General features: G+C 48.4%; 6 protein-coding genes across 6 annotated transcripts; 2 read left to right on the plus strand and 4 right to left on the minus strand.

Moving 5' to 3' along the window:
* The first annotated feature begins 3,677 nt into the window (after positions 1–3,677).
* Positions 3,678–4,756, plus strand: GPM1 (phosphoglycerate mutase). Its single transcript, XM_019130069.1, has one exon. It carries the CDS (start codon positions 3,705–3,707, stop codon positions 4,449–4,451), a length of 747 nt encoding a protein of 248 aa, XP_018982556.1. The 5' UTR covers positions 3,678–3,704; the 3' UTR covers positions 4,452–4,756.
* Positions 4,757–5,325: 569 nt separating this feature from the next.
* Positions 5,326–7,968, minus strand: BABINDRAFT_21289 (uncharacterized protein; the record flags this gene model as incomplete). The annotated part of the gene is made up of 2 exons (XM_019131264.1): positions 5,326–7,213; positions 7,361–7,968. Coding segments are annotated over 2 exons (2,496 nt in total), but the record flags the coding sequence as incomplete, so codon positions are not given.
* Positions 7,969–14,738: 6,770 nt separating this feature from the next.
* BABINDRAFT_41973 (Zn(II)2Cys6 transcription factor domain-containing protein) lies at positions 14,739–14,915 on the minus strand (the record flags this gene model as incomplete). Its single annotated transcript, XM_019132049.1, has 1 exon — positions 14,739–14,915. A coding segment is annotated over one exon (177 nt), but the record flags the coding sequence as incomplete, so codon positions are not given.
* Positions 14,916–17,485: 2,570 nt separating this feature from the next.
* On the minus strand, positions 17,486–21,327 carry BABINDRAFT_103706 (uncharacterized protein). Its single transcript, XM_019126725.1, has 3 exons — positions 21,095–21,327; positions 18,019–21,046; positions 17,486–17,881 (listed from the first exon to the last, which is right to left on the minus strand). The coding sequence occupies exons 1-3, from the start codon at positions 21,191–21,193 to the stop codon at positions 17,757–17,759; spliced, it is 3,252 nt and encodes a 1,083-aa protein (XP_018982559.1). The 5' UTR covers positions 21,194–21,327; the 3' UTR covers positions 17,486–17,756.
* A 1,653-nt stretch (positions 21,328–22,980) lies between these two features.
* Positions 22,981–23,685, plus strand: BABINDRAFT_41979 (uncharacterized protein; the record flags this gene model as incomplete). Its single annotated transcript, XM_019132050.1, has 1 exon — positions 22,981–23,685. A coding segment is annotated over one exon (705 nt), but the record flags the coding sequence as incomplete, so codon positions are not given.
* Positions 23,686–24,972: 1,287 nt separating this feature from the next.
* Positions 24,973–26,103, minus strand: BABINDRAFT_10379 (alkene reductase; the record flags this gene model as incomplete). Its single annotated transcript, XM_019126727.1, has 1 exon — positions 24,973–26,103. The coding sequence occupies one exon, from the start codon at positions 26,101–26,103 to the stop codon at positions 24,973–24,975; it is 1,131 nt and encodes a 376-aa protein (XP_018982561.1).
* Positions 26,104–26,901: the final 798 nt, after the last annotated feature.

A 26,901-nucleotide genomic window follows, 5' to 3' on the forward strand; every position in this document is an offset into this window, starting at 1 on the left:
CACGATTAGGTATACTCGGTGAATGATACACATCTATTTTAGGCTATAAAATAAATTTTAATCTAAATCTGGGCATTCCATAGATATTATGAAGGGAAAGGGTGTAGTATTCTTGGGCCGCATCTTGTATATGCGTTTATGGTACCAGATACAATCGGGGTATCTTACACAAGCGATCATTCAGCTGCAATTTATCATATAGCTAAACACCCAAATATTTTCCTTGCTTTCACACTCAGCGGAAGTATTTGACACCTTAGTGAAGTAAATCACTAGCATTCTCCGTATCAGGCACGTCGTTGTAAAGATGCCGCAGGTACCCCAATCCTACGTGAGACTACAGGACGTGAAACGCTGATAACGTTTCAGCCTCTATAACAAGCCTAAAGACAGTCACTGAGTTTTGACACCCGGTCTATATAAATACTGACTAACCGCCTCTTTGTATATTTAGTTCATATCTAACGATCAATCCTTTCTACATGGTTATCCCGTTACCTACGTAGATATTCCACACATATGCAGAAATACTCATCACCTCACAAATCCAGTGCTCGTTCCCGCTGCGTGCGCTTACCAGCAATACCTCAACCTCAAACGCTAGCAAAAAATATTTAGATCTGGCAGCAAACACGGATCTAAGCCAACCCGTAACCCACCCTTTGCTATCGTATCCCCTTTTGATTCAAGTGGAATTACCCCCCTTCTAATAGTATCATAACATGTCTAACGGTCTGCGTAAGTATTGCCCTCCACCACCAACCCCAATTGAACAAAATACTAACGCCCACAGCTTTCGGGTCTGCTTCTACCGGCGGGTTTTCCTTTGGCGCCCCAGCCAATTCTGGCGCTGGTGCCCCATCTGGCTTCTCATTTGGGGCTGCCAACACAACCGAAAAAAAGCCAACGTTCGGTGCTTCTTCCGCTTTTGGTGCCCCTGCTAATACCTCCGCTGATGCCTCCGCTCCTAAGCCAGCTTTTGGCGCCTTTGGCGCCTCATCCAACCCCCCTGCTGGCGGTAGCATGTTTAGTGCTGCCCCTGCTGCTTCAGATGCTCCTAAACCTGTGTTTGGTGGTTTTGGTACCAGCTCTGCTACTGCCCCTAAGCCTTCGTTCGGCGGATTTGGCGCGTCCACCACTCCTGCCAATAGTGCTCTATTCGGTTCCGCTCCCCCTGCTACTCCTGCCTCAGCTACATCTATGTTTGGCGGTGCTCCTGCTGCCAGCACTCCGTCACCTTCCTTCCCCGGGTTCGGCGCTAAGATTGATGCTGTTCCTGCGGCATCTACGGCTCCTGCGGCATCTGCCGCTACTGTAACTAGTGGTTTGTTTGGTACTACTCCCGCTCCTTCTTTTGGTAACTTTGGTGCTACCAAGACTGATGCTGTCCCTGCTGCCCCTGCTGCTTCATTCGGTGGTTTTGGTGCTGCTAAGACCGATGCTGCCCCTGCTATTTCTTTCGGTGGTTTTGGTGCGGCCAAGACCGAAGAGAAGGGTGCGGCTCCAGCCTTTTCTTTCGGCGCTAAGAATGACACCGCTCCATCCGGTATCTCATTGGGCTCCTCCACTGCCCCTGTGTCCACTACTGCTCCAAATACCGGCTTTTCCTTGGGTTCTGCCGCTACTAAGACTGACACCAAACCACTGTTCGCGTTCGGTGCTGTCAAGGCTGATGACAAGAAGGATGACAAGCCTGCTGGTTTCTCTTTTGGCGCTACCAAGAGTGATGACAAGGACGATAAGCCCGCTGGTTTCTCTTTCGGTGCTACCAAGACTGATGACAAGAAGGACGACAAGCCTGCTGGTTTCTCTTTTGGCGCTGCCAAGACTGATGACAAGAAGGACGATAAGCCTTCTGGCTTCTCTTTTGGTGCTGCCAAGATTGACGACAAGAAGGACGACAAACCTGCTAGTTTCTCTTTTGGTGCTACCAAGACTGACGACAAGAAGGACGACAAACCTGCTGGTTTCTCTTTTGGTGCTACCAAGACTGACGACAAGAAGGACGACAAACCTGCTGGTTTCTCTTTTGGTGCTACCAAGACTGACGACAAGAAGGACGACAAGCCTGCTGGTTTGACCTTCGGCGCTGCTAAGACGGATGACAAGAAGGACGAAAAATCCCTTACATTAACCTCCTCTACTGACAGCAAGCCTGCAACCAAAGCTACCGAAGTGCTCCCAGAACCAATTTCAATCGCTAACAAAACCTTGGAGGACTTGATCAACTTGTGGTCCACCCAGTTGACCTCCACTTCGCAGATGTTCACGGACTACAGTAGCAAGGTCCAGACCTGGGATCAGACTTTAATCGAAAGCGGCGAAAAGATTAACCAGTTGTACTCTGATACCTTGCAATCCGAGACGGTGCAGAGCAAGATCGACTCCTCGTTGACTTACATTGAAAGCCAACAGTCCGAGTTGGATAGCATCTTAGACTCTTACGAAACACAGGCCGATAAGTTGTTATCCTCGATGGAAAACAACTCGTCGATTTCGAGCTACACACACAACAGCAATGTTTCCGTCGATAAGTTGAGAGAAAAGGCGTACCACACCGCAGAGCTCTTGGACGAGAGATTGGATAACATGGGCAACAATTTGACGTCGTTGATTGAAGAAATCAACTCTGTCGGTCAATCTTTCAATAAAAGCTTGTTGCCTACCGCTAGATTTCAAGAAGATGCCTCCGTCGATGGTTCCAAGGAAGAGGCTGACAAAAATGTCAACCCATTGGAGGATATTGTAAAGTTGTTGGGCTTGCATTTGGACAATTTGAGGTGGATCGAAAAGGAAGAGAATGTGTTGAAGGAGAAATTAGGCAAATTGAGACAACGAAACGGGTTTTAAAACGGGCGCCTGTATTCTAATACATGTAAATTATTTGGCTAGGTGTAAACAACGGTGGACGGGGCTTATACTTTTGTAAATTAGGGTATCGAAAACTAACTATGGTGGGATCAGGGTGAGCAGCTCAGTCTACTTTGAAGTGCCCGATCGAACCCACCAGCCTACTGAGACTAAAGATAGTGGAAGTTAACAGACATGAACCCTGGTAATCATCGATTTAGGAATTTGGGTAATGCTCCTCATTAATTTCGCTTACGCCAGAGCTTGGTCAGCCTTGGTACGGCTGGTACGGCTGATCTTGAGTTATTGAAGGCTACGCGCTGGCCAGATGGGTATACAAGCAATTACCGACGCCAAGTCATAATCTGTATAATACAGCCCTCTTCTCACCTCTTTCCAGCCAATAATCATGGTGTGTTAAAGTCACAAATTGCGCTATGCAGACCAATCTGACGTGTTCCAAGTTTTCTGCAGCTGCCACCCCACCGTTGGGCCATCCGGTCCACACATCCACCACCGCTCAACCGGAAGCATTACCTATGGAAGAGCATCCGACTTAGCCCTGTTAGCCGCCTAGCTCTCTTTGATCATTGCCATTCTTCACTATTGGCATACTTTAACCTATATATTACTATACTTTTTTTTTTATTACAATTATCGAAATAATTTCCATATCGAGCAATTCGTGCCTTGCCACCACGAGGTGCCCTTCGGAGTTTTTCCCCTCTGCTCGAACGGAAGCGCGTCGGAGGATCGGCCCCCGGGTTTCCCCTGCTATATAAAAGGCCGCTCCCCCAATTTTTCATTTCCTCAGACGACTCGATCCCATCCCCACAATATACAAACACACAAGAATGGTTCACAAATTAATCTTAGTCAGACACGGTCAGTCCGAATGGAACGAAAAGAACTTGTTTACCGGTTGGGTCGACGTCAAGTTGTCCGCCAAGGGTGTTCAAGAGGCCGAGAGAGCCGGTGAATTGTTGAAGGAGTCCGGCTTGAAGCCAGACGTATTGTACACCTCCAAGTTGTCCAGAGCAATCCAGACCGCCAACTTGGCGTTGGACAAGGCCGACAGATTGTTCATCCCGGTTACCAGATCCTGGAGATTAAACGAGAGACACTACGGTGCTTTGCAGGGCAAGGACAAGGCCGAGACCTTGGCTGCCTACGGGAAGGAGAAGTTCCAAACCTACAGAAGATCCTTCGACGTGCCACCTCCAGTGATCGAAGATGACTCTGAATTCTCTCAGATCGGCGACGAGAGATACAACGACGTCGACCCTAACGTGTTGCCAAAGACCGAATCTTTGAAGTTGGTTATTGACAGATTGTTGCCATACTGGCAAGATGTCATCGCCAAGGACTTGCTCCAGGGCAAGACCGTCATGGTTGCTGCCCACGGTAACTCCTTGAGAGCTTTGGTCAAGCACTTGGACAACATCTCTGACGAAGACATTGCCGGCTTGAACATCCCTACCGGTATTCCATTGGTCTACGAGTTGGACGAAAGCTTGAAGCCAATCAAGGCCGCCTACTACTTGGACCCAGAGGCTGCTGCTGCCGGTGCCGCCGCCGTCGCTGCCCAGGGTTCCAAATAAGCTAGCTAATTAATATCTGGATTGAACGTTGTAGTAACACAAGGCAGTGAACATTGAATAAAACTGATAATCAATGGCCTGGTTGTTAAGTAGGTCGACTTGGAATCGACCGAGATAGTCACTCCCTATCATATATATATTGCTACACATAGTGGTAGCATGCTCTATAAAATGCATCCGCCTGGAGATGCTCAGTCCTAATCCCACTATTTACCATTTCTCTTCCATACCTTCAAGTTTGTGTCCTATTTACCCGTACAGTCTTTAACCTATCATTCCATTCCTTCATATACCACCCTTCCTTGTCTATACCCTAGCTAGTAGGTTAGCTAATCTCTATAGCTACCCGTTGTTGGACATTCTCTACGTTATTTTTGTACAATTATTTCGTTTATCGCCGTACCCCGCTAAATTTTCAACTTATACCAAACTCAAAGCTCCTTGAAACGATTATCCAATTTAGTCGGTTCTAATAAATCCAGACATTTTACTGGGTGCTATAAACCCCAAGAACCCCTTCAAACGTTTCTCTAGATCAAAACCTGCACTAAAGATTGTAACCAAAGTCATTATTGTACAAACTCTCAAGCTGGAACAAAAAGTCACTGTCAGACTCTATCATCCGCAACCAAATCGCATCGATGTTCGTATCAAAGCCTTCGGCAAAGGCCTCGCTCCCACTGATCAGCCCTTCAACAGAGCTGTTGTCGATGCTAGGGGAGGCGAAACTACGGCTGGCGCTTTTGGCTGCTCCCCTCTCGCACATGAGCCGGTAGAGCTCCTCGTTCTGCTCGACGGTGAAGTAGTTGAGCGAATTGAACCTACTCAATTCACGAAGCTCGCTATAGTGCTCGACGAGCGAGGTGTTCAACGTCTTGAGCACCAGCAAGACAAACTTGTGCGCCTTGTTCATGCGCCACGCGTAGTAGTACTTGTCGCTAATCTTCAGGAACGCCTGGATGTGGCGCTCCTTCAAGTGCAACAGATGCAGCACAAGGCATTCCAAGATATCAATGTTTCGTTGGATATTGGCAGTCTCCGCGGGGGTGGTGGGCAGCTGTTCTCGGAAGAAAGACAAGGCACATTGCCCACGAATAATCCCCGAAAGCTGGATTTGGAAGGCTCTATGGCAGGTAAATTCTAACTGCGGGGTCAAAATGAAGTCAAAGCCCTTGCCAAAGTACTTGGGGCAATCCACTAACAAACTGAGACACGTGGAGAGGATCTCATTGGAAATAAGCACCATCTTTGCGAAGTAGGTATAGCACAACGGCAAGCTACGCGCCTGTTCGTAGAAAAGGAACAAATGGTAGTAGACCGGGATCAAAAACGAGTTCACAAACAAGTAGGTTATCGTGTGGTAGACCTTCCGCACGGAGTCGAGGTGGTTCCCGTTGTATGGGGTCAAGATTGTTCTCAAGTCGACAAACTTATTGCGTACATACGCTTCCAACTGGTCCGTGAGGGAGGTGATGGCGGCAATTTTCGGCGCCGACTTCATGTTCAAGATCAACTCCAAGAGCTCGGTTACAACCCCGTTGAGGTGCGTGTTTTGGTGGATATTTTCTAATACGAGCTTCTCCAACGCGAGGTCCTTGATATTCTGATTATGGTCATCCAACGTCGGCACGCGCGTGTCGCTGTACTCGAGCTTGATGTTGAGCGGACTCCCGAGCATTGTGCCCTTGTGTACATCAAAAGTCACAATCTGGTGCCAGAACTTACGCCAGATGTTCATCAAGCGGGGATCGTCCGATAACTGGTCAAACGACGAGGGGTCGCGGTTCAACCCGATCCCGTTTGCCATCTGCGCAAGCATCCCCGTGAACACCTGTGAGTCACCGCCATCTGCGCCGTCGCACTCCTCGGGAGCATAGATGTAGTACAACCGCAAAAGGTACGTGCACCGAAAGATGAACAACGACGACTTTCGCAAGACGGGAAACTGGTTGAGGCACATCTGCGCCACCTTGATCACGTTCGCTTCGATAGGATGGGCGAGCAAGTAGTTAATATCCGGGTCATCAGAAGCGTTGTCGTCGTTGTTCGATAACAAACTCAAGTAGCTGAAACGGAGAATGACGAACATGCTGCCGAGGTTGGCAAAGTCCAAGGTTCGAAGCACGTTCACTGATAAAAACGGCTCGTCCACGAGCTTGATCTCTCCCAAAATGTTCTCGAAACACGTCGTAGAAAAGTACCATTCGTCCACAATGGGGAAAAACGGGTAGAGGTATTTGAAGAAGCGTTCCACGAGGAGCCATGTCACGCGCTGCGTCGGGAGCGTCTTCTTTATGGTTTCAACCAACAACAACTCGAGATCCTCATTCTTGGGGGTGGCACTAGTCGGCACTACTTCGCCCACTTGGAGCTTCAGACCCATCTTGCTGTACGGCTGGAGCTCGATCAACCCTGTATCACGGAGAAGCGTCTTATGGAACTTATCGTCAGGGTTGTGGCCATTTGCTGATGGCTCGGGTGATCCATATGGGAACACCTTCTGGCGCTTCTTGCACTCGTGAACGAGGTTCCATAAATAGGACAAGAAGGGGTCCTTTTTCATCACAGAGAGATAGGATAGAGGGCCATGGTTGATCAAACGCGCTTCCGTCACGTGCATGGACGAGTAGCCCGCGTAGAAGTCAATGTGGTCGGAGGCGGCGTAAGGTGTGGACTCGGAAGCCGGTGTGCAGCCAGCTTCGCCGGCAGTCTTCTGGGGGGGCTCTGGGAATGTGGATGGCATCCCGTAGGTCCCCTGGAAACTACCCTGGCGAGAAGTGCCAGGCCAGCCGTGCATCTGCAACGGCGGTAAATGCACACTCTTAACCTGCGGCGAATAACTATTCGTTTGCAGTGAGTACGTGCTCGTCTGCAAATGACCTCCAGTCTGCGAATACCCGCCCGAATACGAGCCATGGCTGGTAAGCGGTGGCGTTTTGTAGATATAGTTATCAACCCCGTACCTTGTTGCGTTTCCATTAGCCGGAGATACTGGAATGTTTCCATTTGCTTGTTGCCCCTGATTTGACATGTTCGTCACGGTAATCGACGCCTCGATCTGCTTGATCTTATCCTTCAACTTCTCGAGCTCATCCATCACGGGTGACGGCTCTAGTGGCGAAAAAATGGAGGTTATAGACGTTGGTGATGGTTCCACCGCCGGCTTTACGGCCTTTCTGGCGCCCGGATCCACTGACTTGAACGTAGAGGTGCTCTGGCTGAAACTAGCGGTGGAAGCTTGGCCCGAGACCAGAGGAATAAGCGCCACAGGGAGGGCGGCGGCAGTCATGTATGGCGGTGTTCCATCGTCCCAGCGTATCACTTTAACGGGCGGTTGGCTGTCGGTCTCGTCTCCATTCCATGTGGGCTCTTGGTACAGACAGAGGTGCGGCATGTTGTACTTCTTGCATACCTCGCACGGGCGACCACGATCGCACTTGACCTTCCGCTTGCGACACTTATCGCAGGACATGGGGAGCCTGTTCCGTTTCCGTTGTTCCTTTCCTTCCTGCTGTTTCATGCTGAAGGTAGCTGGTGTGAACGAGTTGTTTAACCGTTTTTAGCAGCAAATCTTCTTGATTAAAGCGACTTTTGCGAGTACGAAAAACAAAAGCGGGTTTAGCGCCGAGAGCCGAAAGCCTCGCACGTGCGGCGCATAATTGCCCGATCAGGAAGTATAGCCTGATTGGCTCGTGACGGGGCACGTCATGGGGCACGTCATGAGGCACGTCACAAGCCTTACTGGGGGGGTTTAAAAGCCTTAGTGTTGTATTTGAGGCATGTTCAGCTTCCGAGCGAGAGTTTCTGCCGCTCGTGCCTAATTGAAAGCCAACCGTGGATAGCCCTCGGAGTTAAGAGATCTTAATAGCCGTCAGTTTCGAAATTTACTCTATTAGGGGATAGTTATAATCCCAAGGAAGCATTATATATTAAAATATACATTTTTGAAGCTTGGGGGCACAGTTTATTGGGAATGAACTGATATGGCGAAACTGCATATCATGATGGTGGCGCAGCACACATGAAAATTAGGCGAAGGTTCCCGCATCCGGTTAATCTTGTCAATAGTACTGTTGTTTGATAAGTGCTAAAACGTGTATACCAATATAAATCCTCTGAAGGTTTGTACCAAACTTTCTGTAAATATATAGAGCTTAAGGGCGGCTTCCTAAAAACATCTGCCTTGAAAGCAAGATTTGGCGGTCTTTCCTTTTTATTCGGACTATTGTATATAAATATTGGGTAGGGTTTTTCATTCACCCTTGGATTCCACATAACATCGATGTTCTCTATATGTTATAATATACTCAGATAGGTTGGTTACATCGGCTATACAAAATCGATGCTGGACTGTGGGTTGGCGCTCATTAATGTTGGCCTCGTTTCTACTCTGCATGGCTACTTTGTTTCCATCGTGGTGGGTTCTCTTTCGATTTTTCCCTTTTAGCCTAATTTTCCCATGTTAAACTTCCATCAAGGTACATAGTAAAGCTATTCCTTAGATATTTTTCGTTTGTCACAAGCCATTTCCGTTAAATCTCCAGTCTTCGGCTCTATATTCAATTAAATATGAACGGATCATCTCAAAATCCTCCTTACTCTCTAGTTATCAACAGTTTGAAGCAAAGAACACCTCCGTGTTGACCGTACCGACACATTATGTGTACTTCAAATGTTACAGTACCGCTGCTCTCTGAATTACGAGCTTCAGCAGTGCTGGCAGTGGCACGACGACTGGTGTCCACCTCGCACAAGGCCGATGCTTCATACCTTATGCGCATCTTTCATTCATTATTTTAGGTACGGTGTACCTGCAAGCGCTGAACCAACAAAGTCAAACATTGAAATAGTATTCTCAAGACAAATTCCCAGATTTCCCCTGCTGATACCTCAAGGTAATTTGTTCTGTATAGTTTTAACTGATATTTGTGCACAGAGATAACAACTGCAGACTTCTACATGACCGTCTTACTGATCCGTATGTCTCTACATCCCATCATCTTACCTGTATAGCACAAGAAAGACAGCTCCGTTTCTAGAAGTAAATCTTCTCTAACTCAGTTACTAGCCCGGCTTCCTGTTATTTGCTGCAAGTTTTCGGTCGAGGAATTACGGTAATTGCTTAGTCTGTTTCTACCAACTAAGGGTTTATGTCTCTTACCTAGACTCCCTCAGATAGCACTGCTGTATTGTCACCCGTAGTATGGAGTTTCTTTTCAATCATCCATTTCCTATTGTTGCCATTTTGGCCATGGGGTAAGACGCAGTCATTCCCTAAAGACCAGAGTGGGTATTGAGAGTAAGCTTCATTCTGTCTCTGTAAATTAGTTCCGTATTCCGTTTTGTTCTCAGAGAAACTTCTCCCCTCTAGGCATTGCTCTAATGGTAAAATCTCAGCTTTCTTGCCCGTGGTACAGCTGGAAAATGGTTCATCCCTTGGTTCGTAGCACGGTCTTCGCCAGTGGTAATATTTCAGGATGTCAGTGTTACTGTTAAATCCATACGTCCAAAAATAGAACAGTGCCCTTTCAAGTAGACTGTGGTATTTCTAGTAGGTACCCTTGACTAAGAGAGAATGTTGTTGGCCATATTAAACACTAGATGTGCAATCGAGAAGGTCCCTATGAACCAAAACGATAGACGTATCATGCCACTTCAGATGATGGGGAGAATCCGCTGAGCCGGAGGATGTCAGCGATGCACGATGGGTAAGGTATCCTTTAACAGACTACCGTGCATCCCATGACAATGGTGTTTAGATGATCGTCGTATTACACGCGCATGTATGGTGATTGCCTTATATACTCATGGCCGAATTGAAACTTACCCCCATATCAGTCATAATCCCAGAGCCTTGCATTGTGCATCGACATGAAGATCGGCTGTTCTTGAAAATCGAAGTGGCATTAGTCTTGCATTAGATTTATTGAGTAACTCCTTAATCCCTAAGATGGTTATTGTCTTTAAATATTGAAGTTATTTATATTACTCATCGCCTTTACAATGCTCGGCGTGGCACTGTAAGTATATGGTATATCATATTTGACATGACTTATTTGGGGCGTTCTCCGTCTTTTACAGGAATTCTTGGATTGATCTATGCGTAAACAGCCCTGGAGTTTTTGTCTACACAATGGTTCTAAGATTGTTTTTTAGCCCCTCTACGGTATCCGTTCAGGGTTACATCAGCGAAACTGGGAAAAGTTTTCAATAGCCGTGGCCTATTCGATGTTCTGGCCAGCATCTATATAAAGATTACTCGCAAGCCGTTTTTTGTCAGCAGTTGGATCGGACAGAATCTAAACCAGTTCTATCCATAGACCTAAACCTTACTATAAGCCTTTGGATCCTCCCCCACCCAATTGCACACATGAATTTTCTGGGGGTTTTCTCACATGCGAATAAGCGACGGCATGATGTGGATTTTCCTTAATGCAACTTCGGGAAAATACCCGTATGTCCGAAACTGGCGTACACCCCTGGACTGAAGACAGCCAATGGCCCCAGATGCGCGGCGCATATAGTATGTCTAACTTCCTTTGTCTTTGACTACATTAGTGCTGGGGTGTCCTGGTATTATTAATGGGCTTATAATAGATGCGCTTTTCGGATAGAGTGATCAAAATTTAGTTTCAGAGCCTATTTGAGGATCCATAGTTTTATTTTTGTTTCAAGAACCCTGAAATATCGTATAACCTGGATCTTGCAGAACCTTGAAGCGTGGTCAGTAGGTGGCTCAGAGATAAACACCCTTGTCCCGGAAATGGCTGGTACGGTAGCTCCTTGCGCATTCGCTACAGGATTAAAGAAACTCGTGCAATCTCAAGCGAAAAAAAGACCAGCTTGAACAAAGGAACTTTTAGATGAAAAATATGTGCGCTGCTGTGCATGCATAACACATGTAGACATCGCATAACTTGTGAAAGTCTGCGATCTGGGTCCTGTTATTTTGCCTAGACCGTATGCGAGCTATACCCTGATTTCCAATACAAAAAATACCTTAGTACCTACTCTAGTCTCACGGTACATAACCTGTAAGGCTGGATGGGCTGTCCTTTTGATGAGATTCTGGGTATACGCGCATCCAAATCTATAATCGGATTGTGAGCTGCAGGGCGGTTTCCTATTTTTAGTTTTATGCATGTGGCCCCTCGATTACGTTGTATTGTAACTCCTCGATTTGGACTCTAATCTTGATATCTGCTGGAGTTTACCTTTCTCATTTGCTATCTAAACTACGAGCTGTTTCGATTGATATGGCAAAAGGCTACAACTGGAGATATGAACTTTCCTGACTTACATTCAAAAAGTTTTTTTTTTTTTACTCTATACGGGTTAACATCTGAAAGCAACAGTTTATATATATATATATATGCTAGGGGATTATATCGATCCGGCAATGGCCTCTTCTTCGGAGAAGTTGTCCTGGATAAGGACATACACCTCCTTCATCTCGGCCAACGGCATAAAATTCATGTAATTTGGGGCGTTTATCCCTTGACTCAACGACCGCCCCCCCGTCATCGTCTCTAGATCAATTGAGGGGTCATTATAGCTGTTGCTCAAGAGCTGGAGTAACTCGAAAGACACCTCCTGACCCGCAGGCGGGGAAAATTTATCGTCAGCTGGGTGGTACATCATCAGCGAAAGATTTTTAAACCGCAAGTTGTAGAGCATGAACGTTTTGAAGATAGCATCGGAGATGGCAAGCTTGGCACTATAGTCCCGACTCTTGTCGTTGAACGAGCCATACTTTTTGTAGTGGAATGCACGGAGCACCAACGCAATCAACCCGGCCTGGCTCTTGAGCAACTCGTGGAGACATATTTTCTTCACGATTCGGTCGAAGCCCTTGCCGAAATAAAGCACTCTATCTGTAAGACTGGTGCGCCCCAACTTCAACAACTTCATGCCCGATAAACAAAGCTGCTTCATCAAATAGGAGCAGATGGTTGGATTCCCGGCCTCTTCATAATGCAAAAACAAGTAGAACTGAAGGTTGAATACAATCCCTTGGATGCGCAAGGACTCATTCAAGAGGTTGAGTTTCCTGATAGAGTCCTTAATCGTGGTGAAAGGACGGAAAATACTGATTCCATCATCTCCCACCACGTTCTGGCTCAACACCAGAAGCTTATTCATGATGGCCACTATCTGAGACACTGTAGGCGCCTCTCGGGTGTTGGAAATCAAACTGGATAGCTCATTGTATAGCAACAGGAAGCGGTATGATGTCTCAAAGCGCTCATTAATCGACGTCTCAATTGCGTCAGTCTTCAAGCACGGTACCTTTGTGTCGTACAAATTGTGGCTATGGATGATCATGGAAGCAGTAGCATCCAGGGCCGCCGTACAGTCAAGTTCAAGAACAGAAAACCACAACTTTCTTCGCAACTGGATGATCTCAGGATTGTTGATCTCAGACGCGTTGGATACATGCTTAAAGTATGAGTTGGTGGGGTCGCGATGAAGTGCCATGTTGTAAGCATACTGCACCAAAATGCAGTTTTCCGCCTGGATGGAAGCGCTCATGTTCGAGCTGTTCTCGTCTCTGTCAAAGAAGCTAGAGGCTCTGAGCATGAAGGCGAGCTGGAAAGATAATAGTGATGAAGGTTCGCGCTTGGACCGAGAATAGTCCAAACACTTTGCAGCCGCTTTCATGAGTTTGTCATTAGACAAGTGAGCGGTCTCGGACTGCAAATACCTATCGTCTGCATCACTGATATTCTCTTCCGATTCATCAATGAAAAACTTAAAGGCGATGGATAACACGACACAAAATACACCCACGGTTTCAATATCGTCGCAACCGTAAGGCAAAGGACGAAACGCCAACTCAGAGACTGCGTCCTCCGTCACGGTCCCCCCGAAGCTTTCCCCTAAAACCCGGCCTAGATCCATCGATAACGATTCTCTATGGACCACAGGGACGAAGGGATAGACGTAAGTGAAGAAACGCTCATACAAGAGACGGATCACCCTGATATTAGGCAATGCTTCCAAGACCTGGGCCTTCAAACTCCCAAGCTTGCTACGCAGAAGCGGGGAGCTACTGGAAACGTCGCTGTTAACGCTGCTGCTGGAGTCGACCAAACCGTTAAGCGCTTCTCCCATCATAGCTCTAAGGTTGGCTCTGTCCTTATCCAAATTGACGGTCAAGTCCTGAAGGTGGTCCACTAGATTGACATTCCTGGAAAAAGGGATATCAGACAAAGAATTCTTTTCCATCTCGTTCTCCACATCAGGGAGGAGGCTCGCACATACCTCGCAGTACAAAAGAAGGTGCTGGTCGCGGGTGATCAAGCCGATATAGGACAACGGCGATATGTTGACCACGATCTTAGAGCCAAATCTGGCCATTTCAAAGTTCTGGAAGCCAGTGACAGGGTCAGAATCGTCGATGTTGGCAAACTGCAGGTAGAATTCTGACGAGCGGATGGACGGAATCGTGAAGATTTCACTCTCTGGATTGAGTGAAAACGGGCCGTCGTGCCCCTGTTCCATGAGACCGGCACGGGGAGACACTGGGTGCTTCACTCGCTTCGATGCTGAAGTAGAGGGGGTGATGTCATCGTTCAGATCGGACACGCTCGGGCCGTGGTACGACGGCGATCGCGGCACAAACGCCTGTTGGAGTTGTTGAGACATGGCCATTCGCGTGTTGCTACTCCCGTTGATGCTACTAGGGTTGGATTGCGGCGACCGCATGAGCGGTGGTTGTGGCTGTTGATGTTGTGGGTGCTGTTGATGCTGTGGGTGCTGTTGATGATGTGAGTGTTGTTGATATTGCTGCTGATGCTGTGAGTGTTGTAGATGTTGTTGATATTGCTGTTGTTGCTGTTGCTGTTGCTGTTGCTGTTGCTGTTGCTGTTGCTGTTGTTGCTGCTGATGATGTTGCTGTTGTTGTTGTTGTTGGTATTGATATGGGTTCGGCTGGTAGTTCTGGAGTAGATGCTGTTGCGGACGAGGTCCATTTGGAGACTGATGTAATGGTAGTTGCTGTGTGTGAAGCTGCGGGTATGGCAGGTACTCGACAAACGGACTGCGAATGCGCTGTTCGTCACTCAGGGCTGAATTCGGGCGGTGGCTCAACTCAATGTTGGCAAGACTCGACTCTAGCATCTCTACCTTGGCTCGGAGCAAACGCAACTCGTCCTTCTCACGCGAGGAAAGCTCCTGGTCCTCTCCGTCAGGATGGCTGTACAGATATTTCGCCGAGCCCATTTCTGGGAGGTCGTTAGAGGATCGTCTTCTTGAAATGGGCTGGCCCGCAATCGCAGGCACGCCCGCCTGGACAAACCACGGAGACTCCTCGTAGTGGCAGAGGTGGATCAAGTTCTTTGCCACGCAGTTGGCACAATGCGGCCGGCCACGATCACACTTGGCCTTTCTCTTGCGACAGGCGAGACAGGAGACTGGGATTCTGTGGCGCTTTCTAGGCTTGGATGCCTCGGATGTGTTCATCATGTGGTTGTACGTGCAATGCGGAAGAACCAGGGTATGGGGGCTCAAAAAAACGAAGTAAAATGAAAAAAACCAAACGATATAGATAACCAAAGTTTGGTTGAGAGACGCCTGTGTGTATAAGCAATGAGTAAGCCCTCGGGTAACGGACTTAGGACTGAGCGAATACTTCAACAGAGACTACGAGCTTTGTCCGTTTTGTCCGGTTCTGCGTGTACGCCCAGAAAGGGTTTTACCAAGCGCTGCCCGTGCGTAACAGGGAGGAAATTGCTTTTTCGCCGAAGCTGGTGCAGCTGTAGGCTAACCACTACTCGCGTCTCGTCTATGACCACGGCGGACATGTAAGAATCGGGGGGTTAGGCTCGATACCTGGTAACCCCTAGCGAAAGACTCGAGCTCCGCACTGATAGATATCGGCATGGACGCCTCAGGTGCCGCTTAGGCATTGCTGCTGCATCCAACACATGCCACAACAGCGGGTTTAAGTCCAGAGGAGAAGTATCTCCTTAATCGCCGAGCATACGCTGACCTTTTGCCAGGTTACTAAACAAGGTCACGCCGTCGGTGAAGCTCGTTTTTTGTCAGAGCGCTAAGATTCTTCTCTGCGGACTAGGCCCCTTTAGTTAGATGAAACGCCATGGTGCAGGCTTGGAGAAAGCTGCTCTCCATCGATAATGATAACCGTCCATCCGACCTCTCGGTCCTTATCAATATGCCGAAAAAGTTCCCAGCGGAAGTAACGAAGCTTTCTGTAGCCGTTACCGTGTAGAAAACCATACAGTCTATACATAGTGAGGATAATTAGGGGCTACAAAAGGTCGGGCAGTCAGGCCACTACTTGACCATACCGGGGCATGGGTATAGCGATCTGCAGAAGAAGACGTATGCGCACCTGTTATGAGCCCAATCGCCGAGCGCTGCGCAGTTGGGTAGTTATCCCTAGCACCTCGAAGCATGCACATGCGAGACCGCCGTCATAGTTGGCTTGTGTATCCTCTCGATCTAACCATGGGTAATCCAGCAGCCCTAACACTCAGACAGTCTGATCTATTAAACAGCAAGAAGCAGGAGGTAGAGATCCACGGTTTATCAAAGTAAACATGCAGGTATACATAGAACTCTGGATATGCTGCATGCATCTGCTTCGGCGTCGTAGTTCCGTATTCAAAGCTTGGAGAAAAACGCACAGACCCTGAATGCACAGAACGACCTAACAACTTCCAATTTAGGCAACTAGGATGACGAAACCACTCCAGCCTTTAGTACGCTTAACTGCAGCAACAAGGAAATCACTAGTTTCACGACTAGCGTTGCCCCGCAGCTTAAAGCGATTTTACCGCATGGCCATGCATAATTGCGTATTAGGCTAAGGTAGAACAACGCCTATACCAGAACTAAGTCTAATACCGATAGGGCTGAATGCCAAAGATAAGTCTAACGTCTATCCGGCTGAATCCCGAGACTTGCAGGGTAGATCTTAGGGCGTATTTCCAGGCGACAAGCATTACTGGGACCCACTTCAACCATAAGCTTCCTTAGGTGTATTTTGCGAAAGATATCTCCAACTACAGGCGATATTATAGGCTGCTTGTCGGCAAAGCGAGAACGCTTTTACGACAAGCAATTAACCAGGCCTGCTGGTTATGAGGTGCATCTAAAAGAAACGTGACACTCATGTATGAGACAGCTCTCAGACACTTTAAGGTTAGAATTATGTGTCCCTCCTGTTACGGCCCGGTGTACGACATGGCCGATCTAGGTTTAATTTAGTGCAAAAGGTGCAGGACAGCTAACTCCGCTAAAAGCCGAGTTAGTTCGATGCAGCCATACAGTAATACTATGTGGTCTATTGCCGCGGGGTTGGGGGGCTCATTATTATGGTTTTGTCAACGTGTTCGATAGCTTGGGAGTATATTTACAAAGTAGGTGGATTAATGAAGCGACACCTATAATACTTCAGGGTGTGATCGATTGAAAGAGATATGTATTAGAAACATTTGTCTAAACGGCATAAAAAGGTATATATGCACTCTATATACTGCTTCACTATACTGATTCGTGCATGGATACCACGATATGGGAATGCTTACATTTTAAGGCGATCTTCACTCTAACGCCTTATCAAAGCTTCCCTGCTTGTACACATGATAAACGGCGAGCTCTGTGAATTCCAAACCCTCAAGCTATTGTTATGAAATGGGAATCCGGAGTTATCCTCAGACACAGGTTTGAATATCGAAAACACCTGAAACAAAAAAGCCTGGCACGCAGAAGGGTTTTCCCCAGGTAACAAATACATTATTAGAATACACAATTAAATAATACAATTCCTAGCTAAAGAAGTCGTTATCCCCGCCAGTCCAGCCGCTCGGCTCAGTGCCACTTCCATAATTATGAGGCGCCTCGAGCAAGTTCAACTCGTCAATTGTCTGGAACTGAGAGTCAAACTGGATGTCAATCTCGTTGAACAAGTCATTAAAGTCCGTCACGTTCATAAGCGACTCGGGGATTCCCATTGACTGTGGCGTGTTAACCATCGAGTCAGGGTAGCCGAGCAAGCTCCCAGACGAAACATGTGGCTGGGGGTGGAACTGGTTCGGGTTGAAAGGCGACTGGGCGTGGGGCGCGTGTTGGCCCCTGAACGGTGGCGGTGGTGTCTCAAAGTATGGGTTGATCAGAGCGCTGGTGACATCGAGATGAGCCGCAAACACTGGGTGGGAAGGCGAGGGGGTATCCATTGCCGAGCGGATCACAGGCGAAGTCTGCTGGGAAAAGAAGCCATCAATAGGATTCCCAGGACCACTCACAGGACCACTCACAGGACCACTCACACTCCCATTCTCACCTTGGCCCCCATCTTCTTCCTCCGCAAACACCGGACACAGCTTGATCCGACTGCGGGCAACGCACTTCTTTCCTTGCTGTTTGACAAAGCTCTCCATCTGGAAGTTTAGCACACTGGTGAGGTTCTCAAAGCTGTTAAGGATGTTCACAAAGAATCCAACTGACTTTGCCACGCGCCATGCCATGAAGGAATGCTTCTTCAAGCTCGTCATTTTCTCCGAATACACCAGCATGTATGAGAGAAGCTTTGCGTACAAATCAACATCACCAGTCTCTGCTAATTCACCAGTCTTCACAAGCATCTCTTTGTTGGTTTTGTTGCGCAAGATAAGCGAGATCATGAATTGGATAGACCGCGAGCTCACGTTCATTAACGTCCGCAACACAAGAAGCTCGGCCCCACTCACAAGGTCATACGGAAACCAGTCAAACTTATGGTCGATAAAGTCGAGAAAGAGCTTGTAGTTGTCGATGCTGTAGGCGAGACACTTCTGGGAGTACTCACGGAAGAAACGGTTGTACTGCTGTTTACGCACGTGGGTACGATCCTGGTCCTTTCCCTTGGCGGGCTCCGTCGCCTTCAGTTCGTAGTAGATGAACATCATGTAGCTGAGCGTGTAGAGAAACAGTTTGACGGTGGCGTGGAGCTTGAGCTGGGAAACCTTTTCGTGGCAGGCATAGACAGAATCCACCGCAGCCGCGGTCGCAGTCTCGCCCCTGGCCTCCAGCCTCATTCCGAGCAACTGCGGCAACGGCGTCATCGTGAACGTTGCGCTGTTCTCCTCGCCGTTAAGCATTGCGAGCAACCGCTCGTGAATTTCATCCAACGTCGCTTTGCTCGGGCGGAACTTTCGCACCGAATACAAACAGTTCAACCCGCGACGGAGCACCTGGAAGACGGTAACCACGCGCTGGAAGTCCGAAATTACGCGCATCTCCTTGCGGTAGAACACCTCCGTGTCTCCCAGCTCATCGTCGTCCATGCGCGCCCGGTCGTTGTTGTGGAAATAGATGCGGATCAAGTCTTCGCCGCTTGCCACGGCCTCACCGCTTTCCTCGGGCTCACCTCTGGCCTCATCTGCACATGGCAATTTCGTGTCGTACCACTGCTCATTGTTCAACAACAACGGCGAGCCCAACATGAGCGCCTGCGTGACGTCCAACTTCCAGATCGTCCACCAGATCTTGCGCCACAAGTGCCGCCTGCGGAAGTTGAGGCCGTTGGTGTTCTTCTCCAAGTTAGCCCCCCTGGAGATAAACGTGAGCGGGTCGCGGTACAATCCGATCTTCTGGGCTACGGAGACCAAAATCGAGAAGAGCTGCTCATTTTCTGTGATGATGAGCGACTCATATGTGTCATCATCATGGTTTTCCGGGGAAATCATGAAGTAGTGCTTGAGGAGAAGCCCACACTGGATGAACTCTAGTGACGAAACTACGTCCACATTCACGTTTGTGTCGTCCCGAACCCCGTTTTGCAGCGAGCCCACGTTTATCGAGTAGAACGGCTGGTGCTGGATGTATTGCAGCACAAAGAACTTCACAATATCGACAAAGATCATCGGCACGATGTTCTCCGGCTTCATCAACACAGCGTCCGTGTCGCCAGTCTGGAGGTTCATCCCGGCGAGATACATGTTCATCTTGGGGAAGTCTGGGAGGTTGATCGGAAGACCGAGCCAGGTGACACGCAAGATGAGAAGCAAGTGGCAGAGCTTCAAGATGGCATGGTGCTGCGCTAGCGGCGAAGCCGGGCCCGGGGCCGCGGCAGAACTAGCAGCGAGGCCAGCAGCGAGCGGTGTAGCCGCTGCGAGACCAGAAGTATCGATAAGCACGTGCACCTCCTGGTCCAAGTCGTCGGCACCGCCGATGATCCCCGCGATATCTTCCTTAAAGGCCGCCTCGTCAAGGAAGGGAAACTGCATGTAGTATACCGTAAAGAATTTCTCGATCAACATCCACACCACGCGTTTCGCTGGGAGGTTACGCTCCACAAGGCGGAGCATCTCGCCAAGCGAGAGGCTCAGGAAGTTGGTGGTGGAATCCTGGATCGTGTTGATCTTCTGGCGCTTTGCCAGGTGGCGCTGCGGCCGTGCGCGCGGATAGATGTTTCCGGTTATACTGGCAGTGTTGGCGTTGTAGTCAGTGGCGCTGATCATGGGATTTGGGGCGCTAAACGGTTCGCCAAAGGGACAGCTCTCTTCCTTAGGGTGGAAAATGGTTCCAGCGGTGGAGCCACTGGTGAAGTTGATCGGCGCAACGTTGATATTGGTGTTCAAGTTGATAGAGCCCAGACTGGCAACCACATCGTAGGGGAACGGCTGGTTGATGGGGCACTTCTGGGTCTTGGTATTATTTTTAGCGAACTGGGGGTGGTGGAAGGGAGAGGGTGGGGCAAAGGTCCCAGGAGGACCGGCGAAGCCTCCAGGCGACAGGTGGCCAGGGGCAAAGTCCCCGGGTGAGGGATGGGCGAATCCAGGTGAGGCAAAACCGCCAGGCGAGGCGAAACCAGATGAACCCTGGAACTGCGAATGGTCAATTGGGCATTTTGGTTTGCCCTGAAACTTTGAACGGTCAATTGGGCACTTTGCTCCTGAATCTGGTGCCTGGAGCCCTGAGGATGGAAGCGTGACTAGCGGCTGGACAAGCTTTGCGTCCATAATCACGTCCAGGTCCTCAATCTTCACGGTTTTGTCCTCCGCAAAGTTAAAATTCGTAAAATCGATCTCGTTCTCCTGGTACGAATAGTCGTACTTCTCGTAGATCTTTTCAAAGTCCACGTCCTTCATTTTAAACGGATTCAACATGGTCTGCTGATGGAGAAGAATCTCCTTCCTGGCCATGTTCAGCTTGTGCATTTTGTAGAAGTTGTAGATACGCTTGAAGTTGTTGATTTTAAAGTAGAGTTTTTTAAGGTACGGATCAAGGCGGATGAATGCGTGGTGCGAGGTGAGGCCGATCTTCGTGAACTTGTCCTGCTGGATGGTCAACGTGTTGAGGTTTCCAAAGAGATTGAGTGGCTCGTGGAGAACGATCTGGGAGATATCGTCTGCATTCTGCGGTACTCTCGGAACATTCGTGGTCCTCATCGCCGCTTCCAACCGGGAAATCTTCTCTGACAACTGCTGGATCAATAAGTCTTTGTCTGAGGCCTCAGGCTCCGTATCAGGCATGGGCGTACCCCCGTCCGCATCCACGGGTTTCGCCCAAGGAGGGTCAATATAGTGGCACAAATGGGCCACGCCGTTTTTGGTGCAACCCGTGCAAACGGGTCTCTTCTTGTCACACTAAGGAGGTTAGTATAGTAAAGGGGTTGGACAGTAATAGTATCGTACCTTGACCTTGCGCCGCCGGCAGATGATGCACGAGATGGGCACGCGGTTGCGCTTCTTCTGGGTATCCGCACCGTCCTCTGTCTTTATGGGGCCCATCATGTAGAGTGAGTGTCTGGGTCAGGAATGACGCGAGTGAGGATAGTGAAAAGTAAAAAGTGAAAAATAAAGTGGTGGGAGTAATGTGAAAATTAGCTGACGGGCACACGTCAGCTGGGCTTATCGGCGATAACTCTACAGAAGGGTATGGTATGGAGAAACACTGATGAATATTCAGCAGAGACGTATCGGATCGGAGTTTAGGATGGAATAAACACTCTAAGTGTGATCTAGGTGATAGAGTGAGCTCAAAATCAGAAAACCGTTGAAAGCTAACCGAGGCGACCGATGAGCGTCGGCCAGGAATCCCAAAGGGTACAATTAGGTGATGGTTTAGATAAAAGTTTTTCGGGGAATATGCAGGATGTGAGTCGGAAATGCACGCTGCATGTTCGCACCTTGACCGTGTATAGCCCTTGCCGTAAGACACGAGAAGTGGATTGAAGGGATCCAAAAATAGCAGATACCAAGCTGGTATACACTAGGGGTGCTTGGGTTTAGAAAAGGAATGAAAAACGCACCTTTTGTAGTCTGTTTTGTGAATCTGAAAGAGAGAGAACGGTCAACCTTCACGGATATCCTGCATTTGCTCTTGGTTGCAAGTCACCATCTTACTCATACAGAGCTGGGACGTCAAAAGGCTTGGCAGTCCTATTTAATTGCCTCATGTTACTGGTCTGGGCCAGCGGTTAAATTCTGATAGAAAAAGTAATGGTCATAGCTTTAAGCTTTGGTATGTACCAAGGATGTAGTACCCCAAGATCTGAAAGGGAAGGGGGGAAAACCACCCGAGTTAATGATCGACAATTCTAATTTACAAACCCGTTGTCCGTCTGCCAATACAGCTAATGTAAGATTGATCAGCTATTTGTATCGATTCCAAGGGCCTACTGATTATATGAACAGATTGGTACGTCTCCCACGGAATTTCCTGCTTTAAACGTCCACCGAAAACAATAGTGGAAGAATAAGGTTAAGCTGAAGCGGTCCTTGGTAGGAGAGGTATTTTCCCGCTGGGTACATGAAAACGTTGGGATAATCGTACCTCATGACACACACGGTGTAGGAGCACTAACTGCATGTTTTAGTTCAAATCAACTTTCTGTCTGGCCTTAATAATATCAGTCAATAAACGCCCACGCCCTATGAGGGGGGTAGGGGTGGAACCGAAGGGCCCGGATGTAATCTACCTCTTTTCAGTCGATTAAAAGGATACATTCAGAGTCGATATAACAATGAGTTGCGGTCTAAGACTCTGCTTTGCAGTTTCCGTTAATGACACCCCTGTGTTCCATAAAAGCCTCCGTACCAAATCCATACCCACTTCTTTCTAACGGTATTTTCGCAGTAACCCCCGTCTGGCAGGAACTGATAAGGTACCACTTTTCAGTTACGTGGGCTAGATAGTATTTTATCTCTGGCTATTAAAATTGCCCCATATATCTCTCGATCGCCCTTATAACTTGCCCCTTCCATCTAGAAAGGTAATTAGTCGCTACTTCTCTTTAAATTATCATAAATATATGACAAAAGCCAGATAAATGAACCTAGATGGATAGGGTAGTCAGCACTCTATGCATGCTTCTAACTTCTCCATTCATGCCGCTTACATAATCATATATAATCTTTTTGCTTTGTTTACCTTTCACCTTGATAGATATTGGGGAATGACACCACCCAGTTGTCCAATATAACAGCTTCCGGGCTTAAGATTTCATTTCATGCTAATTCTACGGACAGCTTGAAGTCTCACAGTTATGCATCCCAGTGAACTACCCCCCTTCTCTCCAATGGACTCCCCCGTTTCCACGTTCTCGTCGTCGCTGCCGAGCACGCCCAACGGCAAGTACACCCACGAACAGGCACTAGAGTACATCCGTGACTTGGAGACGGAGTACAACGACTTCACCAAGGTGTACAAGAATATTGAGCTTGAGTTGGAGCAGGAACTCGCGGATGCGGCGCTAGAAAAAACCCAGCTCCAAGAACAGCTATCAACCAAGGATGTCCAATTGCGCGACTTGAAACTGAAGCTAGAGGGGCTTTCTAACGAATTAAATGAGCTTACCGGTAAACAGCAGGAAACAACCTCCACGCTCAAGGGAAAACTCAAGTCTAACCAGGAGAAATTGACCACGGTGGAGATCTTGAACGACACATTTGAAAACAACGAACGCCAGATCATATCCCAGCTCACCCAGTTACGGGACGCCAATAACGAGTTACTCGAGAAGACGGCAATCCTTGAAAACGATTTAATGGTCCAGAGAGAGCATTTAATCAAGGAAAAGCTCAACCGAACGAATGATTCGATCGTGATTGCCGACCTCAAGCAACAGATTACCAAGCTCACCAATGAATTGGCTGCTTCCCAAGGAGAGAACCAGCGACTCCGGAAGAAAGTCGGTCTCCAGGTTAATAATAAGCCTCCAAAGGTCTCCAGACACACCACCCTGCCGGTGAAAACAAAAGACCCATCAAAGTATATCCCCGGTGATTCTCCTAACGCCAGTTTTGTTTCCCCGCCGGCTAGGGTCGTGGCGAAGGCATCGCTAGCAGTTCCCAAGTCGTCGTCGATGAAGCAGCTCCACGAGATGATAGCGAAGCAAGAGACGGTAAACTCTCGGTTTAGTAAGTTCAAGCGGCTTTTCTCGCTGGTCAGGACATCTAGTTCATCCACCCCATTGGCGCAGAAAAACAGTACGTACCACATGGGGAGCTCTACACCTAACTTGAGAGAGAAACACCAGAAACCAGTGTCTAAGGACACAATACAGAGGCCGGTTTCCGGAAAGGAGCAGGGCTGGGCTCCAAAAGGAACCTCAACGCTCCCACTGAACCATCCATCAGTAGCCCTTCACCAACTGTCGGCAAAAACGTTTCCTAAGCTGTCGAGTTCCACCAGCATACACCAGTCTTTATCGGCGAAGCGAGACTTGAGCTTGAATCTCATCCCCAAGACAGAGGGAGCGATTACCCACAGTCAAAGCCAGAACGTTAGGGTAAACCGACCAGACGAACACAGCCATGGGCACAGTCGCAGCCTTGGCGAAAAGCAGAACTACTCGCATCTCCAGGGGTTGTTACCCACCATTGAAGGGTCGCCAATAGCCATCAGAAAGGTGGGCGGGAAGGAGGCGTCGAAGCCGATCCACGACGAGAATGACAACGACCATGGCCGCCTGGGACGTCAGATCAAGAGAAAGAATTTGCTCGAAACGTTGAACAGAGCGTAAGGGGGGCGGGAGGCGGAAATGGGCTCTAATGGCCACAGTTCAAACAGAAAGTCATGGGCTGTTAAAAACTTCTGATCCCCATACTTGTGTGGTCTGTTCGTTTCCTCTGAGGTTGAGTCATGTTTACTTATTGACCACAAATTTATATTGTCGGTAAACTAAAAGGGTAAAAACCACAGGTAACAGCTTTCTCCGGCCCATAACGGACCTTGAAGCCCAATGGGTATGTGCTTCAGCTATGTAGAGTGACTAGCAATAAATCCGTGGGTGAAGGCGCTGGTCAGCTATTACTCCAGCCTAGTATATATAGATATCTGACTTTTATTCAGGGTTACTTACCTCTGTTGATACTCTATTGAATCATGATTATTTGTATGGATCACTATACTGTACATAAGGCCAGACCTCCAGTCCCTTTCCGACTCCTGTTATTAGTCGGCCCATAATAGGATAATGGCGTGAAAGACAGCTAGACCATGTAAGCCACCTGGTTATTCTAGTATTGCTGTTTTAACCGATAAAAATCGTATCTCCCTCTGCATAGATCTAGAGCTTTTCCTTGTGGTAGAACGGATAGTCGGTATAGCCCACAGGAGAGTCCGAATAGAACGTTCTTCTGTCGTACTTGGTCAACTCCCAGCCTCTTTGTAATCGCTCTGGTAAATCTGGGTTCGAGATGAAGCTTCTACCAAAGGCAATGAGGGTTCTACCGTCAGCCACATCTCTTTTAATCGCATCAAAGTGGTTATGGTAGTCTCCAGCTCTGATAATCGGCCCGGACCATATCTTGCATGCAAACGCATTGTCACCAGGCAAAGTCTGTTCGCTGCCGTGTAAATCGCCAGTACGGGGCTCGATCAAGTGGATGTAGGCCAATTTTGGATGGCTCTTCTCCAACTGGGAAAATATGTACCCAAACGTCTCCTCTGGGTTGTACTTGGCCCCGCCCATGCCCCCAAACTCACCCCACGGCGAAAATCTGATCCCTGTGCGATCATCTCCGACAGCAGCAGTGACCGCGTCCACGATTTCCAAAAGGAACCGGGCTCTGTTCTCCACGCTGCCACCGTACTCGTCGGTACGTTCATTAGAAATAAGCTGGGTAAACTGGTCTGGCAAGTACCCGTTCGCCCCGTGGATCTCCACACCGTCAGCCCCGGCCGTGACCGCACTGACCGCCGCCCGGGCATAATCCTTAACGTACTGCTTGACTTCCGCGGTAGACAAGGCTCTGATGGGGTTACCGCTGGTCTCAGCCTTGGCCTGGTCCTTTGCGTCAATGTACTTGGCAGAGGCAGAAACAAACGGCAAGTTGCGGGCCTTGAGGGCCTTGGGCTTACTGGCACGGCCCAACGCCCAGAGCTGGACAAAGGCAAAGGATTTCTTGGCATGGACCGCGTCAAACACCTTCTTCCACTGGGCAGCCTGCTCCGGAGACCAGATCCCGGGAGCGGCATCGTAGCCACCAGCACGAGGCGACACAAACGTGGCCTCAGTCACGAGAAGCGTTCCGGGTTTGGACGCTCTCTGGGCATAGTACTCGACTGAGTGCTCGGTAGGGCCCTGGATGGAATCGTTTCTGAAACGTGTCAACGGCGCGAGCACCGCACGGTGCTGGACAGTGTAGCGGCCCACCTGGAGCGGCTCAAAGAGATTGGTATTGGCTAAATCGGACATGGTAATAGGATCTGGTAATAAAAGAGTCTGGTGATCAAGTTCTGACTTTTTATAGATGGCGCTGGTGGGTTTGTCCAGAAGTGGGGTTGAGTCTTGGCTATACGAAGAGACAGAGCGGAGCTCGGCTCGGATTTCATGCATAAGGTTTGGCGTCGGCAATGTCAGGGGTCGCTAGGGAGCCATTTCCGAACGGGAGAGATAGTTCCAGGTGATTAGTAATGAGGAACGGTAACGGGGAATGCTTTAAGTTGTAAGGATAATAAGCCTTAAGATTGTTTTGATCCGGTGTTCGAGGTTTAGGTAAGGTTCTCTTTCTAGAGTCAAGTTCACTCTGGGGTACATATTAAAAAATGAACCCGCAACGTAATCCGATCGCCTTCCAACGTGTATTCAGGCAAATGATTAGGATGCTTTTCTTTTTCGCTTGGTCTACTGGTTGGTTTGACAGAACTATGGATGTAATTTGAAGGTTAGGACTTGAAGTCTTATACGTTCTCCTGGCGGTATTATCCATGATCGATGTACCTGGAATTTATTGATTTTCTGAAGAAAAAAAAATACGGGAAAATATCATGTTAAATACGTAGGTCTAAACTCTCAGTCCTTTACCGCACCGTTAAGCAATCACAAAATCGGTAACTTATTCCCGTCAATCATTCCCATAACCATTCATCTGACTCCGGTTGTCAGTACAACCAGCCTGAAGCCAGGCCGACGGTCCATTAAAAAAACTACGTCGCATTCCGTTAGAGATTTTAAATTCAGCAAATTTTCTTATACGTTATATAGATACAAAAA

Source organism: Babjeviella inositovora (assembly GCF_001661335.1).
Source record: "Babjeviella inositovora NRRL Y-12698 unplaced genomic scaffold BABINscaffold_17, whole genome shotgun sequence".
NCBI classification, from domain to species: Eukaryota; Fungi; Ascomycota; class Pichiomycetes; order Serinales; genus Babjeviella; species Babjeviella inositovora.